The sequence below is a fragment of the Mustela nivalis genome, assembly GCF_964662115.1.
Source record: "Mustela nivalis genome assembly, chromosome: 7".
In the NCBI taxonomy this organism is placed as follows: domain Eukaryota; kingdom Metazoa; phylum Chordata; class Mammalia; order Carnivora; family Mustelidae; genus Mustela; species Mustela nivalis.
Genome location: NC_139026.1, coordinates 55,040,435 through 55,060,188, shown reverse-complemented (window position 1 = coordinate 55,060,188; position 19,754 = coordinate 55,040,435). Strand labels below are relative to the sequence as shown.

The window sequence follows — 19,754 nt, the reverse complement described above, 5'->3', positions numbered from 1 at the left end:
CTACATCATGGTCTCTTCACAGCCTCACTGGCTTCACAGTAATATTTTCTAGGCTGTTGCTAAAAAACCTCGTTCTCAGTTATCTGTTTCGAGGAGGCCAGGAGACAAAACTTGCAGTCCCCCCCCCCCCAATTTTATTAATTTATTTGAGAGAGAGAGACAGGCAGAGATAGTGAGAGAGAGCATGAGTGGGGAGTAAAGGGAGAAGCAGACTTGTGCTGAGCAGGGACTTTGAGATCACGACCCGAGCTGAAGGCAGACGCTTAACCCACCAAGCCACACAGGTGTCCCAAAACTTGCAGTCTTGACAAGGTTCTTGGAAGAAGGTGGTTTAAATCAGTGGTGGTTAGACTTTCTCAGATGAACCTAGGAAAAAGTGATTTGACTACTTCTGCCCTCTGTCTGCTAACAGACACGTGTCATCTTGGTTCAGCACACATTCCTTGAAAGAAGAATTATCTGAAGTTGAAAGACTTGGGCTGGGTTCGAGTCCTGCTATTCACTGGCGTGGCCTTGGTAAGTCATTACCAAGTAAGAAAACCTGCCTCACTCCAGGCTAGTTTTGAGTATCCAGTGTGATGATGTATGTGCAATCACCTAGTGAACTCCCATGTTACTGAGGGACCGTAGTGCCCCTTATCTGAGGTTTTGCTTTCCGAAGTTTCATTTACCCATGGTCAACCACAGTTGGGAAGTAGATGATTCCCCTTCTGCCTATTGTCAAAAGATCAATAGTAGCCTAAGGTGACCTCACAGTGCCGCATCATTTCACCTCACTTCATCTCTCATGGATACATTTTTATCATTTCATAACATCAGAAGAAGTGTGAGTACAGTACAAGAAGATAGTTTGAGAGATCACAGTCACGTAACTTCTATTCTAGTATATGGTTGTAATTGTTCTATTTTATTGTGAATTACTGTTGTTAATCTCTTACTATACCTAATTTATAAATTAAACTTTATTTTGGGTCTATATGTCTGGGTAAATACAGTGTATGCAGGGTTGGGTACAATTCATGGTTGCAGGCATTCACTGGGAGTCTTGGAGGCACCCCCTTAAAGGTAGGGGGGCCTGCTGTATTAGTAACCTTGTGGGAGTTGTTCCTCGCCGATGTGCCTCCAGGTAGGGGCCTGTGACAGCTGGACGGAATGCATCTGATGGCTCCATTATGGTTAACTCTGGCTGGAGTTCCTTCCTAGGCTGAAGCTGCCACTTCTTTTCAGGGGGATGTATGGGCTGTTAGAAGAGGCTGTGCAAAACCAGTCTAAGACTCTGGTGAATCTCTTCTCCTCAAGTTGCGAGCCGATCAAAAATGCCAAACACTTAGCAATAATCGCAACTTGTAAAATCCCAAACATAGTCCTTACCAATTGTCCCTTTGCTCTGTCTTAGGCGCTGACACATTTATCTCGGCATTTCACCGGCCGGTATAAGAAATCGGTAGTCCCTGTTGGACTCATGCTGGGGACAGTCTGTAATTTTGCAAAGCCAGGAGAGAAAGACAAATCTCCGCTTTGAGTTGGCGTTTGAACATCCTTTCGCTGTATCACGTTTACAGCTGGTGTTAGCAGCATTCGTCTTTATTTTCCCTAAAGGAAAAAAGCTGAAGCCCGTCCCCAAGCCCGAAGATTGAGCTCACGGCCCCGCGTCACGACCCGCGCGGCTCCCCGAGCACGGCCCGCAGCCCCGCCGGCGGCCCGCCGCCTCCCACAGCCCCGGCCCAGGTGTCCGTCAGCGGGCGCCCGGTCCTCCACCTGGCTCGGCCGGCAGCGACCGCACAAAGAGCGGCGCAGGCGGCGGCCCGGCCGAGCCGCAGAAAGTAGTCCCGACCAGGCCGGGCCGATGTTGTTCGACGTCGCTTCACGCCCTCCGCGGGGAGGGCCGCCGCGGCCGGCCCAGGAAAGAATCCCATAGGAATGCGCCGGCGGGAGGCCTTTTGCCTCCAGCTCTGCTCCGCTTGTCTGGCGGATCTCCCGGGGTCTCCACGCGGAGGCCGCGCGTGCGGCCCCCCACTTTCTTTCGTGGCTGAACGGGAGGCGGCGCCGAGGGAGGGGCTCGCCCGCGCGCAGGGAGACCTTCGCGGCGACCCGTGGCGGCGGCGGCGGCGGCGGCGGGCCCGCGGTATCCCTGCGCCGCTGCGTGAGAGGAAGAGGCTGAATGAGGAGCTGCGCGGGGGAAGCGGGGCGCCGGGGGAGGAGGCGGCGGCATGGAAGCAGACGCTGGCGTCGCGCGAGCCCCCGGCAGAGCGGCGCGGTAGAGAGGGCGGCGGCGGCGACGGCGCGCGCGGAGCCCTGACGTGCCCCTTTCTTTCTTCTCTCTCTGGAAAGCTGGGAAGCATGAGCGTGCAGACCTGCCGCTGCGGCGGCCGCTCCGGCTCCTCGCCTCCCCCTCTTCTGGCCGCCCCTCGCCGGTGAGAGAAGAGAACGCGAGAAGGGAAGATGGGGGCCGTCCTGAGGAGCCTCCTGGCCTGCAGTTTCTGTGCGCTCCTGAGAGGTGGGAAGGGGGGAACGCGAAAGTTGGTGGGATTTGGGGGGGGGGGGAGGTGGCCTTGTTTTGTGTGTGACTGGGGGGAGGGGGAGGGAGGGAGGAGAAGGGGAAGAGGAGCCAGGAGCGGCCTGGTCGTGGGGAAGGAGAGAGAAAGGGGCCCGGGAGAAGGGGCTGTGCGCTCCGCCGGGCCACCATGCAGACCCCTTCCCAGGGTTCCGGACCTTCCCTGGACAAATCGGAGCCTCAGTCCGGGCTGCTGGTCTGGGTGAACCCCTGGAGCCCCGTTCTGTCGCAGTGACTGAGGGGCTGTGCGTCTCTTTCTGCCTGGAGTCCTCCGGGAGAAGGGTCTTTGTATGCATTTTGGCTTTTAAAATGTTTGAGCCCAAGATGCCTTACCGTTGGTCTCCCCTCTCGAAGCCCCCACCTTTTCCGTGTCTCGTACGTGAACTTTTCGAGCCTTCGTACTGTTTTCCCAGGCCTCGTTACTGCTAGTGATTGGCTTCCTTTGGGGATAGAATGATCCTGGGTGAGGGCACAGTTGGAAAGTGACTTCGGGGTTATAGGTCCGAGCGTTTCAGCATTGGGATTCTTCTGAGCCTCAGCCCCTCGTAGACAACGTTGCGGTTGTAACCCCGGGTATGCGGGACTTGCCCCTATTTTCGGAGCATGCAAGTGTAGAGTTGGCACTAATAGGAAAGTCATCCTTGTGGGAAGAGGCGCCTGTCCTGGGACCCAAGTTATCATTTGCTGCGCTCCCCTGGGGACAGCTTGCACTTTGGTAAATAACATGGGCTAGCCTAGATAACTTGCTCAGAGAATCGCCTACATTCGATGGCCCTGTGGTTTTTTGAATTGGCCTGTAAAGCTGTCACATACGCTGTGACTTTTATTTTGTGACAGTTCACTGGGGTTTTTTGATTGGCCCGCAAGATTTCAACAGCTCTTCTCAAACTTATCAGTGTTGAACTGCTGATGAGTCTTGTGCTCTTGAGCATTTTACCAGCAGAGGAATTTAAGTACGGATCGATGCTATTAGCTCTGGCTGTGGTTTGGTTAAAATTCTCATTTGTGTTCGTGGTAAATTCTTTTCAGGTAGAAGACCTTTTGAGTCGATGGAGATTTTTAACTCTTAATTTAATAAGCTAAACTTTTGGTAAGCCTCCAGAACTTGGTGAAGTTTACAGGGCACGATGGTAACTCAGGATCTTGCACAAATGAGCCCAGTGTTGCCATTTCTGTGTGTGTATATTTATTTTGGACGAATGCAATTGACTTTTTTTTTTTTTTTTGGAGGAGGAAGAATTTTATTTTACTCTTCTGCAGGATTATTGTTAGCATGTTATATCTACTTATACTTAATAATTATGACTCACTCTAAGCATATTCCAAACCATTTTCATATGTAACCCTTTAAAGATAGTGCTTACTTAATTTTCTTGGCAGAGAATTTAATGCAGTGTTGTGTCTTTGAGAGGTTTAATAAGTGTATGTTTATTTCATTATAGTATACTCTTCGTTGAAAGGGATTTTGCTATAACTGTGAGAATCATATTTGATATAAGGATATGTACATTTTTTAGGACAGGAAATTAGTAGAATTAAATGTGAGAGTCAGCTGATTGGTTGAAGTCTTGGGGAGGTCCATAACCTGGGATACTTCTGGTTGCTCAGTTGTATTTCTCTGAGGGTAAGAGTGTGATATAAATGCCATTTGTTTATTTTAACACCAAATTTGAGCCTAGAGTTGGGTTTGTTCCTTCCTGGAGTTTAGAAAAGTTGCACTTGGAGTATTAATTTGAAGTATGGTGTTATGTAACAAGACCTAAAAGAGTTAATGGTTTAAACAGCCTCATTTCTGGTATCAAAGTTTACATAAGTGGACCTCTCGTTTTAAATGTAGCATCTAATGATATAAGATGGTCTTTGAATTTAACATTACTTAAATGTGAGTACATAGTATTTGAACTAAAAAGGTATTTTGATGTGAAAGATTTTTATTCATACTGTAGATTCTTTTCATTCTTCTGTCATTCTCTGTTAATAATGGTGGCATTAGTTAACCTTGGAGTCTAAGAAAAATGTGATTAATTTGTTGCATTAAAATAATTATGTTTTCAGAGAATGGGTATTAACATTGAAAATTTAACATTGGGATGGTGGGATTATGAGAGTTTGAGAGACCTTTTGTGCTGTAGTGCTGTTAAATCAACATCTGAAAGCCAAAGAATTACTTGCTGTCATCATCTGGGCATCCCTATCCCTACCATGGGAAGACAAAATGTAATGGAAAGATTTGGGGATTTCGACACTAAAATCTTGGGTTCAAAGTCTGTGCTTCTCTACTTAAGAACTGTGATTCCAGTCTAGTCATTTTCTCTGGGCTTCAGTACCTTACCTCTAAAATGTAGGTAGTAATACTGATCTGATTTACATGTGTAATGGGCACATTAAATGAAATGATCAATATCAATGATTTGCTAACATTACTTTTGTTATAATTTTGTATTGTGGACATACCCTCAAATGGTAGGAATTTGAGATTTAATTTGTATAAAATTTACAAATTGTTACAAGTAGAAGAGATCCTGATAATTTTGGTCTAACAGCTTCATTTGCAAGGGGGGTTACTCAGATTCAGAAAGATTATGATTTGATTAAGCTCCTATAACTAATTAATGGTAAGGAATATTAGGGATTTATTGGTAGGAATTTATTAATGGTAAGGATTTATTGTTTGTTCTTTTAACCCACTGAGCCACCCAGGCGCCCCAAGTGTTCATTCTTTTAGCAAATATGTTTGGAATACCTACTGGGTATCAGGTTCTGATATTATAGTGGTGAGGGAAATAGACATGTCCCTGTTCTAATAGATCTAACAATCTGGGTTGTCTTCCTTACTATTCTTTTAGTTTCATCTAGGTATTGATTAGAAAAGATTATATCTCTGATTTTTCTAGAGGGAATATTTTTATAAGAATATAAATTTTGGAATACCATTGTGCATATGATCTGCAGATACTTTGTCTCAGCTGGAGGAGGCTTTGTTGTTTCATAAACATTTTCTGCTACTTAGTTTTTTAAAAAGTATATTAGTTTTGGGGGGATGGTGAAAAATACTGTACAGACAAGCCACCGTGTTTTCCATCTTATCTTTTGTAGAAGTGGTCCTTGGGAAAGCTTTTTTCTTTAATATCAAATGTAAAATCTCAAGCAGGTAGAATGAATTTTGGAGTGGGCATCAGGAAAATTAGATTCTGGTTCTAAGTTTGTCGTTAACTGTCTGTGTTTTAACCTTGGTTAAGTCATTTAATCTCTGTACACCTTATTTGCATGAGGATGATGAATCCTTCTTTTGGAGATCCTTAATTTACATTAACATGTTAAGGGCTCTGAGAGAATATGAAGTAGAGAGACCAATTTTAATTTTGTTTAACCCACTGTTTCCCAAACTTGATTTTTTTTTTTAAGTTTTGTTTATTTATTTATTTGAGAGAGAGAGCGAGAGAGAGAGAGCGCGCGCGCACACACACAACCAGGCAGAGGGCAGAGGAAAAGAGAGAAACAGGCTCCCAAATGAGCAGGGAGCCCGATGTGGGACTCAATCCCAGGACCCTGAGATCATGACCTGAGCTGAAGGCAGATGCTTAACTGACTGAGCCACCCTAGGTGCCCCCCAAACTTGATATTTTTTTTCCATAAATCCTTTTAACATTCGGCTGCACCTTTGATGCAGGCAACACACTTGGAGAGAACTGGATTGGATGACCCTTTGAGCATGAGGTTGATTAGTGTGATGATATTTAATGATAATTTCATGTAGTTGAATTTGATACTTTCTACTTATTTGGTTTTAGGTTTGCTTATCGAGCTAGGGAATAATCTGATTAGTTATGTGTAAGGTTTCAGTTCATTGTTAATCATGAGGCTTAACAGATTTCCCATAGTTTGGTTTCTCAGAGTCTTTTATTTTGCTTTAATTGGAGGTTTGTCCATTTGCTGAACTGAAGTATTCTTCCATACAGTTACATTGCTTTATCAGAAATGACTGTCTTTTTTGACTATCAAAGAAGATTGTATGGAGGGTATATAAAGTGAGAATATTTTATGTGAGCTTAAAATTTAAACATATCAGAAAAATAAGTAAAATAGTAACCTGTTTAGGTCATGGGTAAATATTCTTGAATATTTAATCTCATCTTGGAAGTTTTATTGCAAGTTTATATTCAAAGAAGACTGTAAAGTGGGGCACTATAGCAGGAAGGTATGGGCTTTGTTGATAAACCAAGTACTACTTCATGCAACCTTGGATAAATAACTAAGCTTTAGTTTCCTCTTCTGTTAAATAGGGATGATACCTTACTAGATTTTTATGAGAACTGTTGAGATAATATTTGCAAAGGGAGAGTATAGTGCATAGTCAGTAGTAGACTTTGAATAAATGGTTACTAATATTTAGGTGGCTAAGTTAAAAGAAATATTAGTGCTCAGGAAAGATTAAAAAAAAATATAAGTGTCAGGCACTGCTATAGGGAGTCAATAGTTTTAGGTCAGTGGTTTTTGAACTTTTTTTTTGACTCTTCCTCAAACAAAACAGAAGTTCCATGAAATGCTTTCACTTATGATATATATATATATATATATATATATGTATTTTTCCCCCCCCCAAAGTTTTCATTTATTTTTTTAAAGTAATCTTTACCCCCAGTATGGGCTCAAACTCAGGACCTCAGAACCCTCCTACAGTGTTGGTGGGAATGTAAGCTGGTGCAGCCACTCTGGAAAACAGTATAGAGGTTCCTCAGAAAGTTAAAAAAAAAAAAAAAGTTAAAAATAGAGCTACCCTATGAACTAGCAACTGCGCTAATTGGTATTTACCCCAAAGATACAGATATAGTGATCCAGAGGGGCATGTGTACCCCAATATTTATAGCAACAATGTCCTCAGTAGCCAGACTGTGGAAAGAGCCTAGATGTCCATCAACAGATGAATGGATAAAGAAGACGTGGTATGTGTGTGTACACACACACACACACACACACACACACAGAATGGAATATTATGCAGCCATCAAAACCTGAAATCTTGTCATTTGCAGTGATGTGGAGGGAACTAGAGGATATTATCCTAAGCAAAGTAAGTCACTCAGAGAAAGACAATTATCATATGATCTCCATGACATGAGGAATTTGAGAAACAAGACAGAGGATCTTAGGGGAAGGGAGGGAAATGAAATAAGATTAAACCAGAGTTGGAGACAAACCATAAGAGACTCTTAATCTTAGGAAACCAACAGAGGGTTGCTGGAGTGGAGGGTGGTGGGATGGATGATGGACAGTGGGAAGGGTATGGGCTATGGTGAGCACTGTGAGTTGTGTAAGACTGATGAATGACCTGTACCCCTGAAACAACTAATACATTATTTGTTAATAAAGCAAACTCAGAACCCCAAGATCAAGAGTCACATGCTCCATCATCTGAGCCAGATAGGCACCCCACTTCTGATATTTTCTGTTTTATTTTATATAACTAAAATGGCTACTATATTAAATTTATTTTAAAAGATTGCAGCTTTAACACTTTTAGGTGATTATTATAAATAAACTAGAGGATAAATAGTAGAGTTGATTGTGATACTTATTTACTTATTTAAGAGTTAAGCATGGGCAAAATAATTTTATCAAAACATTGTTTAACTGAGAAATTTTTTATTGTATTATTTCATTACAACGGTTAAAATTATTCAGTTGGTAGATTTCTCCCTGCAGGATGGGTAAATGCTATACTGAGTTCTTGCATTACATGTTTAATTCTTTGTGTGAGAGTTTATGTATGTCCTGTAAAATGAGCCTCATCTTAATGAATAGAACACCATCATGTGAATAACTTTGAAATACAGTCAAATACGCAGACCAGGCAACCTAAGAATGGGATATTTGCCCTTGAAATTACTAATTTAAAAAATAATTTGTCATAAATACAAGGAAAATAGTGTTATTTGATATTACTAGCACATGCTTGGTTTCTTAGACTTGTGTTATTTGTGGCAGTGATTATCCTCACAAACAGTTCAACGACATTTACATGTGAGACAGGAAAATATTAAAATGTGTCTGGGCTCTATCTGGTGAAGATTACTGGTACTTCAGTGCTATGATCCTTTTTAGCAAGGTAACTTGCTAATTTTTTAAAAGATTTTATTTATTTATTTGAGCAAGTGAGAGAGTGCGCAAGAGTGTGAGTGCACATGTGCACAAGTGGGGGGTGGTGGAGGAACATAAGGAGAGGGAGAAGCAGACTCCCTGCTGAGTAGGGAGCCTGACATGGGGTTTGGTTCCAGGACCCTGGCATCATGCATGACCTGACCTGAAGGCAGATGTTGAAGCGACTGAGCCACCTAGGTGCCCCATAACTGCTAATTTTTATTCCTGTGATACCTTGTGTGGAAGGGCCAGGAGATTGGGGATGCAAAGTGAAATCATATTTTTAGGCAAAAAATTTATTAAGTGAATTTTTAAGTTATAAATTGACATTAGGACTAAAGTTGTTGATTACATTCTCAGTAAAAATAAAAATGCAGAGGTGAATATGATTGACAGTGATCCTGTTTTTCAAGGAAGTAGTCATTCAGATATTGGAAAAGTTACCTTTATCAAATTATGTATGTTTGGCCACGAAGCCTTTTTCTCTGATGGCCTTGGTTAGTCATTACTTTATTACTCTTAGACCAAAATCACATTAAGTGATACCCATATCAAGGATATGGGTATAGGGGTCTTTCTCATTATTGGCTAGCTTTATTGGGAGATGTAATTTAATTGTATCCATATATCCAATTTAAAGATGATGTATTTTGCAAGTCTGAGAAAGCTACATATGAACTTCATTAACATGAATTCTTAGCTACACTGTTATATGGTCTCTATTTGTAAGTTTCTTGATTAATGCCAGTGAAGACAACAGCTCTTTGTTAGATATAAAGTGTTTCAAGAATAGATTTTTTTTCCTCTTCATAGACCACCATGAACCAGAGCTTTGCATATATTAAGTATTCTAAATTTTACACTTAACATGATATTAAAAGATGTGAGTTTTTATGACATTTATGCAGTCTAGGGCTTCATTTTGTGTTTTATCTCAAATTATTAGACATAATTTAAATTTGTAGCTACTATAATTTTTTTCTTATCACAGATTAGATAGAGAAAACTAATCAGAAGTAAATCAGTGTGTTTATGTCTGAGATTGAATTTGAAATGTGGATTTTGTAATGTGTTTTCTGATTTTAGGCTATAACTATTGCATTGTTAATACAATTAACATGTGCAAGTATTTTTTTAACCCAGTTTTTTTTTTAAAGATGTAATTCACATACCATAAAGTTCTCTGTTTAAAAGTGCCACTTCAGTGGTTTTAGTATATTCACAGGGATGTACAGCCATCACCACTGTCTAATTCAAGTACATTTTCATCACCCCAAAAAGAAACTCTGTATCCCTAGTAGTCACTTTCCATTTCCCCTTCCCCCAGCGGTTGGTAATGACTAATCTACTTTTCTGTCTCTATAGATTTGCCTGTTCTGAACATTTCATATAAATGAAATCATACAATACGTGGCCTTTTGAGTATGGCTTTCACTTAGCATAATGTTTTCAAGGTTCATTTATGTTTCTAGCCCATATCAATACTTCCTTTTTATGACTGAATAATATTCCATTTTGTGGCTATGTGAAGTACTTACAATGAGTATGGGTTTGATCATTGGGATCTTTATCTTCAGAAATTATTTCTGAAATCTCTTTTTGAAGTTATAGAAATAGATATGAAAAAAATCTAAGTTCTTGTTTTTCTGCTGGAAAAGTGCTCAGTTCACCACCACCCCATTTCTGTGTATTGACTTACATAGAGCCCTGTCTCAGTTGAACTTTTTTACCAAATTCCTATTAGATTAATAGGATAGAAGGGGTATTAGCAATTACCTGACCCAAATTCTTCATTTTTATAAAGTAGAAAGGTGAATGAGTAACTTAAGGTTAGGGTGCTGGTACTTTGGACAGTAATTTCACATGTAGTGCTTTTTGTATGCACCTAATTTTACGTTGGCCTTTAAGTTTTGGAAATGATACCAGTCATTTTTAATAGAGGAAAATAAATGCCATTGTTGTTTTGGAGTTTGCAAATTGGTGGTTTGTCATAATACTGTTAAATAAAAACCAGTCTGGATTTAGGTAAGGGGAGACTTTTCAAAATAATTATTAAAAAAAGGAGAATGCTCTGACTGAAAGATCTGCAAGTGTCTCAAAATCAAACACACAAAAAAACTTTTATAGAGAGGGTTAACCAGGACCAGCAGGAACTTTGTATGGGAGTGAGTGAGGAGGGTAGGCTAGGTAAGCAGATTACATGATCAGGATAGCTTAACTGGATTTGTTTTCCCCCTGTGGTCAGCTGATACTTGGAATTCCCTGTTAAGGAGGAAGTCCTGCACTACTTGCTTAACCTTAGGGCAAGCCGAAGTTTAGGAGCTTGTGGGAAAGAAGAAAAGCTTGACTAAAGTTTGGTCAAGCCAAATCAGTGGATAAGTAATGAACAGCGTGAGCACATGATCAGTTCTTCTGTTTAAAACAAAATTCTTCACTATTAGGGATATGTTTTAGTCAGTTAAGGCTTATAGCTTTTTGCTATAACAAAAATAATATAGACTGAATGGCTTATAAACAACAGAAATTTATCTCTCACAGTTACGGAGCCTTGAAGTCCCAAGATCAAAGGCGCCAGCATGGATGGTTTCTGGTGAGGATCCTCTCTGGGTTGCAGACTGCTGACCTCTCTCTGAATCCTCACAGGATAGATAGGGAGAGAGGAAATAAGCTCTTGGCTCTTGAAAGGGTACCTAATCTCATTCATGTGGACTTCACCCTCATGGTCCCTCACCCCCATGGTCCCTCACCCCACCCCCCCTACACTCATGACCTCATGTAAGAAGGGCTAATAACTCCCCAAAGGCCTCATCTCCTGATACCTTCACATAGCGGGGGTAGGGTTTCAAGAGGATTTTGGGGGGCACATTTAGTCCCTCACAAGGTAGAATAAAAGTCATTGTGAAGTTGATATCATTATATTTGACCTGATTATTTCTGTAGGTATAGGCCTTGTGAGTTGGCCTTGCTGAACGTTTTTTTTTTTTTTAAGATTTTTTTTTAAAGATTTTATTTATTTATTTGTCAGAGAGAGATCACAAGTAGGCAGAGAGGCAGGCAGAGAGAGAGGGAGTGGGAGGGGGAGGAAGCAGTCTCCCGCCAAGCAGAGAGCCTGAAGTGGGGCTCGATCCCAGGACCCTGGGATCATGACCTGAGCAAAAGGCAGAGAGAGGCTTTAACCTACTGAGCCATCCACGCGCCCCTTGCTGAATGTTTTTATAAGGAATCTTAGATTGGACTTGAAGAAAAAATTATTATTAAAGTATAGTTGACATGCAGTGTTATAACATGCCATGTTATGTTTCAAACATAACATGCCATGTTCTGTTTCAGGTGTACATTATATAGTGATTTGACAGTTCTGTATATTACTCAGTGCTCATCATGACAAGTGCAGACGTCCTCTGTTGCTGTACAGTGTTAGTTACTGGCTATATTCCCTGTGCTGTACTTATCACCTCTGTGACTTATTTATTTTGTAAGTGGGAGTTTGTACCTCTTAATTTCTTTCATTTTTTCCCCATCCCTTCTCCCATCGTCAATTTGGCAACCATCAACTTGTTCTTTGTATTTAATAGTCTGGTTTTTTTTATTGGTTTTGTTTTTTAGATTCCACATATAAGTGAAATCATATGGTATGTGTCTTTGACTTACTTCATTTAGTATAATACCCTCTAGGCTCATCTGTGTTGTCACAGATAGCAAGATTTCATTATTTTTTTATGATAGAGAAATAGTCCATTGTATATGTGTGTGCATGCATGCCTCATCTTCATTCATCTGTTGATAGATACTTGTGTTGCTTTCTTATTTTGGCTATTATAAATTATGCTATAGAAACAAAAGCGTACATCTATCTCTTCAAATTATTATTATTATTATTTTTTTGTTTTCTTTGGGTAGATACCCAGTAGTGGAATTACTGTATCATATGGTATTTCTATTTTTAATTTTTTGAGGAACATCTCTGCTGTTTTACAGTGGTTACACCTGTTTACATTCCCACAAAAAGTGCATGATGTTCCTTTTTTTCCACATTCTTGCCAACACGTGTTGTTTCTTGTCTTTTTATTTATTTATTTATTTATTTGACAGAGAGAAATCACAAGTAGGCAGAAGTAGGCAGAGAGGCAGGCAGAGGGAGAGGGAGAAGCAGGCTCCCTGAGCCTGACGTGGGGCTTGATCCCAGGACCCCGGGATCATGACCTGAGCAGAAGGCAGAGGCTTAACCCGCTGAGCCACCCAGGCGCCCCTGTTTCTTGTCTTTTTAATACTAGTCATTTTCACTGGTGCAAGGTGATTATCTCATTGTGGTTTTGATTTTCATTTCTCTGATGATTAATGATGTTGAGCATTGTTTCATGTGTCTCTTGGCCATCCCTGTCTTCTCTGGAAAAATATCTCTTCAGGTCCTCTGCTCATTTTTTAATCAGATTGTTATTTTGGTATGGAACTGTATAAGTTTGTTATGTATTTGGAATATTAATCCCCTATCAGATAAATGATTTGGAAATATCTTCTCCCATTTAGTAGGTTGCCTTTTTGTTTTGTTGATGGTTTCCTTTGCTGTGCAAAAGCCTGTATTTTGTTGTATACTCAATAGTTTATTTTGGATTTTACATTTTTTGAAAGATTTATTTGAGAAAGAGAGACAGACAGTTCTCTTCCCTCCTTGAGAGAAACCCAATCAGACTCTACACTGAGCAAGTAGCCTACTTGGGGTTTGATCTCATGACCCTGAGATCGCAGACTGAGCAGAAACCAAGAGTTGGATGCTTAACCAACTGTATCTCCCAGGTACCCCTGGATTTCAGTTTTATAAAAACCTCTTGAAGCCAAGGAAGCAAAGTCAAGAGTTCATATCAGGTTTCACAGGTAGTACCTGTAGATTCTGGTGAATTCTTGAGGTTCTCAAACATATCCCAGAGTTTCTGGGCCTGGAAGTGATCTTGCTTACCTCACCTGTGAGGCTGGGAACCCCAGGCCAGGTACCAGTATAGTTTTCCTCAGAGAACTGTGAGCACTGGCTTCATGAGGTCAGCCATAGCTCCTTAAAACTGTCTGGTTATATTTAATTAAATGAGCACTGCTTTCAAATTTGGCATTCTAGTCAAAGCCTCAGTTGCATAAGCAATGTTTGTTTCCACCTAGGGGACAGACTCTTATTGAACCTGTGCTAATATTTATATTGCTGTGAAAATAAGAATACACAATAAAAGTTTTTGAATGATGGAAGAGTTAGGCAGGGAGGAAAAAAAGTTTTATTTCTGTTTATAAAAGCATAGTCTGCTTTAAGTCACTAATAAGTTATAGATAACATAAAAGAAAAAAGAAAAGAGTTCTTTATATCCAGAAAAAGGAACATTAAAGCATCAGCAATATCTCAAATAAAACTCGTAAACATCCTTCATTGGTTTGTTCTATTAATTCTTGTTCTGCTAGATCTTGGGTTAGTAGTCTTAGGAATCTGCTTCTCCACTAGCTTTTTGGAAATCCTGACTTAGTCCATTGGTATGGTCTCAAAGTTATTTAAGGGATGCCATTAGAAGCCCAAGACTATACTTGGTATAGTCCTTTTTCAACAGACCTTTTTGTTGTTGTTGAAGATGAGCACTCTAGCTTATAGCTGATTTGCAAGCACTTTCAGAGAAGCATCAGATAGAACAAAAAACTTACTGTAGATGACAGAAGACTTAAAATGTGGCGATTAACTTAACTCGATAATTTAAATTAATTAATTAGTTAATTTTTAAATTAAGTTATCTCCATGTCCAGTGTGGGGCTCAAACTCATGATCCTGAGATCAAGAGTCAGCTGCTCTACCAAGTGAGCCAGCCAGGTGCCCCACTCTGGTAATTTTAAAAGTGAAAGATCTGATGAGAGTGTGTTATAAAATATAATGCTAGTAATGAGGAAATTTGGTTGTTTCGTGGCATGCAAACCAAAGTCAGGTCAATCCAAAAAAGTTTTAAACAAATTATCTGTAAGCATAATAATTAACCTTATTTTAAAGAAGAATAGCTATTACATCTAATTTATGTATGAATGTGTATATGATCTTTGCAGAGAATGAAACTGTAAAATATATAATAATCCTGAGCCACATGTGCCATCAAACATATAGTTAGAGGACATCAAGAATATATCAAGATTAGGAAGGGGTGGTGGTGGAACAGGGTGGGAGGGGAACTAAACCAAAAAGAATATATCAAGATTATTAAGTAGAATTTTTTAGTAAGTCTAGAATAAGTCTTAAACATTTGTATAATAAAACTCCATAAGTAAGTGATGAGAATTCTGATTGAGAAACACTGGCCTGTCTGGTAGAATATAGTGTATTAGATATACTGTACATGACCAAGTTAACATAAAACTAACTATATAACTGAAGTTATCAGTGATGATACTATAATATTGTAATCTAATATTAGACAAAACAGCACCAGGACTCCTGATAAATAGAAACATATGGATGGTGAGAGTATTGATAAATTTCTAGACTTCATATAACTTCTGAAATAATAATAATATATTTTACTTATATAGATTTAACCTAGCAAAGGTAAGCATCACTTCTGATTTTGAAGTGCTTCCCATGCAAATCATAACATTTGATCAAGTAAAACTAATTATAATTATTATTTTTTTAGAAGATTTTATTTATTTATTTGAGAGAGTACAAGTTGGGGGGAGGAGGGAGAAGCCGACTCCTCACTGAACAGGGAGCCCAGTGCATGGCTCGATCCCAGGACCCTGGGGTCATGACCTGAATTAAAAGCAGATGTTTAACCAACTGAGGCACCCAGGCACCCCAATCTAATTATTTTTAATACCTCTCTTGACAAGGTGAAAGAAGAAATTCGTTGTGAATTCCCAGGAAACCTTTGGGAAATTTCAAAGATAGTCATAGGGGCATCATTTAGGATTTGATTTTGAAAAGGTGGAATGTCAGAAGTTGTCAGGAGAGTTAGAGATTTGAACACTTGGTTAAATAGGATCATGGGTCAGGGAGAAGAAATACTTGGCTACTTATTTTACCAAAGTGTCAAAAAAACTTTACTTAAAGTAAACATAGGAAGGAACATGATGAACCATAGCTCTTTCAAAAGTGAGAAGACTTTGTCTTTTTTTAAATAGTCAAGATATGATAAAGTCAGTTTCAAGCACAGGAAATTCTGATAAGATGCAGTGTTTTTGCCTTCTAGGGAGATTACTCAGAAGGTAAAGAAAAAACTTTTATAACCTTTATTCATTAAAATTTATTTATTTATTTTAGAGAGTGAGCACAAATGGGAGAGGGAGAGAGAATCTCAAGCCGACTCCACATGGAGCCTGGTGTGGGGCTCCATCTCAAAACCCTGACATCATGACCTGAGCCAAAACCAGGAGCGGACACGTAACTGACTGCACCACCCAGGTGCCCCTTATAAACCTCTTTATCAAGAGTAGACCAGTGACTCCAGAAAATTCTGTATTTTAATAGAAGATCAAATTTTCACTTTGTGCAAGTAACTGTATTTGATACTAAAGCACTTTTCAAAGCTCTTACAAAATAAATATATCAGATCTTAGCCAGCTTTGACCACAGGTTTGACATGATATAGACTACATGAGAGGTGGCTGAAAGTTTTAGGCACCCAGACATGGGGAAGTAGATTTTGGTGGTTTGAGTCCAGCTTTGGACTCAGAACTGGGATTGAGTTTTTTTTCTCTGCATCATAAACTTAATAATTGCTGGTCTTGAGTCAGGTAGTTAATATCTCTGAGTCTTGATTCTTCATCTGTAAAATTGGCATAATGATACAACTTTCCTTACAGGGTCGTTTTAAAAATTAAATGAGACACTGTATATAAAGCACTAAGGATGCTGCTATCATTGTCATCATTATTTGCATAACTATTTTATATTCTGTTGACATTTTTGGCATCATTCTGGAAGAGTAGAGTTGTGGTTATGGTAAGGCACTGTGGGTAAATGTCAGAGTGAGCAGTTCTTTTAAGAAAATCTGGAACCCAGAAGAAATCTAGGTTCTTCACTTACTGGCTCTGTGACGTGACCGTGGATAGGTCATTTCTTTGAGTCTTTGTTTTCTTAATTACCAGCCAAGAAGGGACACCTGACCCAAAACCCTCACAGGGAAGTGATGAAACCAAATGGAATCATACATGTTAAACTGTTCTTAAAAATATAAAAATACTATATGTAAATGTTACAAAGATTAAACGTTAGTGAAGTTTTGGTGGGTGTGTCTCCCAAATGGGGCCCTATCAACAGGCTACTTGAGTGCCATTGCTCACATTTTGATTAATATTGATTATTAACTTGACCATATCATTATAAGAAGAACATTTATTTTAAGCGTACTGTGTGAAAGACATGGTGACCTACTTTCCCCTCCATACCTCTAGTATTGGAAGCAGGGAACACGGCTTCAGCACCAGCACTATCCTGTCTAGATACAGGACTTTGGAGAGGTCAGTTGACCTCTCTAGACATCTGTGCTCATTTCCACAGTAAGGAATTGAGAGTAGTCTCTCTCTAAGCAATTCACTGACACCCATGTGTACCCTGGTTTAAGTGATCACTCTTGTGTGGAGTGCTGCAAGTCCCAAGTGATTTGTCTAATTTTGCTGCCTCTCCAGCTTCTTCCTCCACATCTGTTTCACCTTACTGGTCAATCTTTTCCAGTGGTCATCTTTAGTACCTTTTTCTGTTGCCCTTGAGATAAAGACAAGCCCTTTTCTTAGGCCTCTAGACCTGTCCTGGTCTGCCCTGCTTGCCTCTTCAGCTAAAAACAGTTGCAGCAAACATCTATCTATCTATATATCTATCTAAACACACAAACAGACACAAATAAATAGCCTATAGCTTCAGTTTGGAAGTTTCAGCCCACTGGTAGTCTATATAAAAGCTCTTATTGTTCCTTTATATTTTTACCATGGTTGTGTTTCTGGTAGATGGGGCAAGTTGAGGTTACCTGCTCAGTCAGTATGAGGACTGAAGTGTCTCCACCAGTATTTGTGGAGGAAATCTTTTAAGACTTTCTTTCCCTCATGTGTAATCTTATGGAGACTGTGTACCAAATTTTGGGTGAGAGACTAAAGACCAAGGGCTATCTGGGTGTCTAGATAGCTCAGAGCTCATCTGAGCAGATAAAAGATCCAGGCTGCTTCCAAGTCTGTCTGTCTGTCTGTCTGTCTTTCTTTCTTTGAGTGCAGGAGAGCGTGTATATGCAAGTGGTGGGGGAGGAGCAGAGGGAAAGGGAGAGAGAAGCTTAAGCAAGTTTCATGCCTAGTGTGGAACCCACCACAGGGCTTTGTCTAATGACCGTGAAATCATGATGTGAATTGAAATTAAGAGTTAGATACTTAAATGACTGAGCCACCCAAGTGCCCCTCCAATTCATATTTTTAACTCAGGTCCCTGAGATCCCCTTACGAGTTTCTAGTAGGGAAAAGGGAGGTTAATGCTCAGGTGACTATAGGGAGTTGAGGGTTTGGAGTAGGAAGGGAAAGGTCTGATAGGGTAGATAGAGGGTTGGAGGAGATTGGGGTGCTAAAGGAGGATGGATAAAGGATTCAAGGAAACTGACAGGAAGGTTGAGGGTGGTAAAAAGGACGAAGGAAGAACAGAGGGTGATGGGAAAAGGAGAGGTTTTAGCTGAACCAGTTTGGGGAGGTGCCAAGTTTTGCAAGGAGGATACTGAAGTTCTAAATTGTCTCTAGTAAAGTTTTGCCATTTAAAAAAATTTTTTGTAAGATTTTATTTATTTGCCAGAGAGTAAAGTTTTGCCATTTTTGAAGACACTGAGCTGAATTAGTGCTAAAATGATGAAGCATGCAGTCAGTGGGGGAGGAGGGAGGGTGCTCAACAGAGTTTCTTATGGGATTAAATGATTAAATCATAAACAAGAATTCAGAGGGGGGTGCCTGGGTGGCTCAGTGGGTTTAGCCTCTGCCTTTAGCTCAGGTCGTGATCTTGGGGTCCTGGGATCGAGCCCCGCATCGGGCACCCTGCTCAGTAGGGAGCCTGCTTCTCCCTCTCTCTCTGCCTGCCTCTCTGCCTACTTGTGATTTCTGTCTGTCAAATAAACAAATAAATTCTTAAAGAATTCAGAGGAACTGGGAAAGAGTACAAGTGTACATTGCGGATACTGTGGGTTTGCTTCCAGACCACCATAGTTAAGTGACTGTTGAAACAAAAGAAGTCAAATGAATTTTTTAGTTTCCTGTTTTATATAAGAGTTATGTTTACACTGTACTATATAGTCTTTTAAGTGTGCATTAGCATTATGTCTAAAAAAACAACATATATGCCTAGATTTTAAAAGTATAGCTAAGAAATGCTGATCATATTCTGAGCTTTCATCAAGTTGTAATCTTTTTGCTTGTGGAGGGTCCTGATGTTGATGGCTGCTGACTTATCAGGTTGGTGGTTGCTGAAGGTTGGGGTGGCTGTGTTAATTTCTTAAAATAAGAAAACAGTTGAAGTTTGTTGCATTGATTGACTCTTCCTTTCATGAATGATTTCTCTGTACCATGTGATGCCATTTGATAGCATTTTACCTATAGTACAATTTCTTTAAAAACTGAAGTCAGTCTGGGTGCCTGGGTGGCTCAGTCACTAAGCGTCTCAGGTCATGATCTCTGTGTCCTGGGATAGAGCCCTGGCTTCCTGCTCAGCGGGAAGCCTGCTTCTCCCTCTCCCAGTCCCCCTGCTGTGTTCACTCTCTTGCTGTCTCTTTCTCTCTCTGTCAAATAAATAAATCTTAAAAAATTCAAGTCAAACCTCTCAAACCCTGATGCTACTTTATCAGCTAAGTTGACATAATATTCTAAATCCTTTGTTGTCATTTCTACAGTCTTCACAGCATCTTCACCAGGAGTGGATTCCATCTCAAGAAACCACTTTCTTTGCTCATCTGTAAGAAGTAACTCCTCAGCTGTTCAGGTTTTTTGAATTCGATGAGATTGCAGTAATTCAGTCACATCTTTAGGTTTTACTTCTCATTCTCATTTCTGTCACATCTGCAGTTACTTTTTCTGTTGAGATCTTGAACCTCTA

At 40.1% G+C, this 19,754-nt stretch overlaps 1 protein-coding gene across 2 annotated transcripts in view; it reads left to right on the top strand.

The window, feature by feature from the left end:
* The first annotated feature begins 1,845 nt into the window (after positions 1 to 1,845).
* The window catches only part of LRP6 (LDL receptor related protein 6), a 171,972-nt gene continuing 154,063 nt past the window's right edge, over positions 1,846 to 19,754 (top strand). Inside the window, exon 1 of one of the 2 annotated variants that reach the window (XM_082741051.1) lies at positions 1,846 to 2,497. In XM_082741051.1, coding sequence (XP_082597177.1) covers positions 2,443 to 2,497 — 55 coding nt within the window. In that variant the 5' untranslated portion in view covers positions 1,846 to 2,442. The remainder of the gene's footprint in view (positions 2,498 to 19,754) is intronic. The other variant, XM_082741050.1, reaches the window with a different exon arrangement.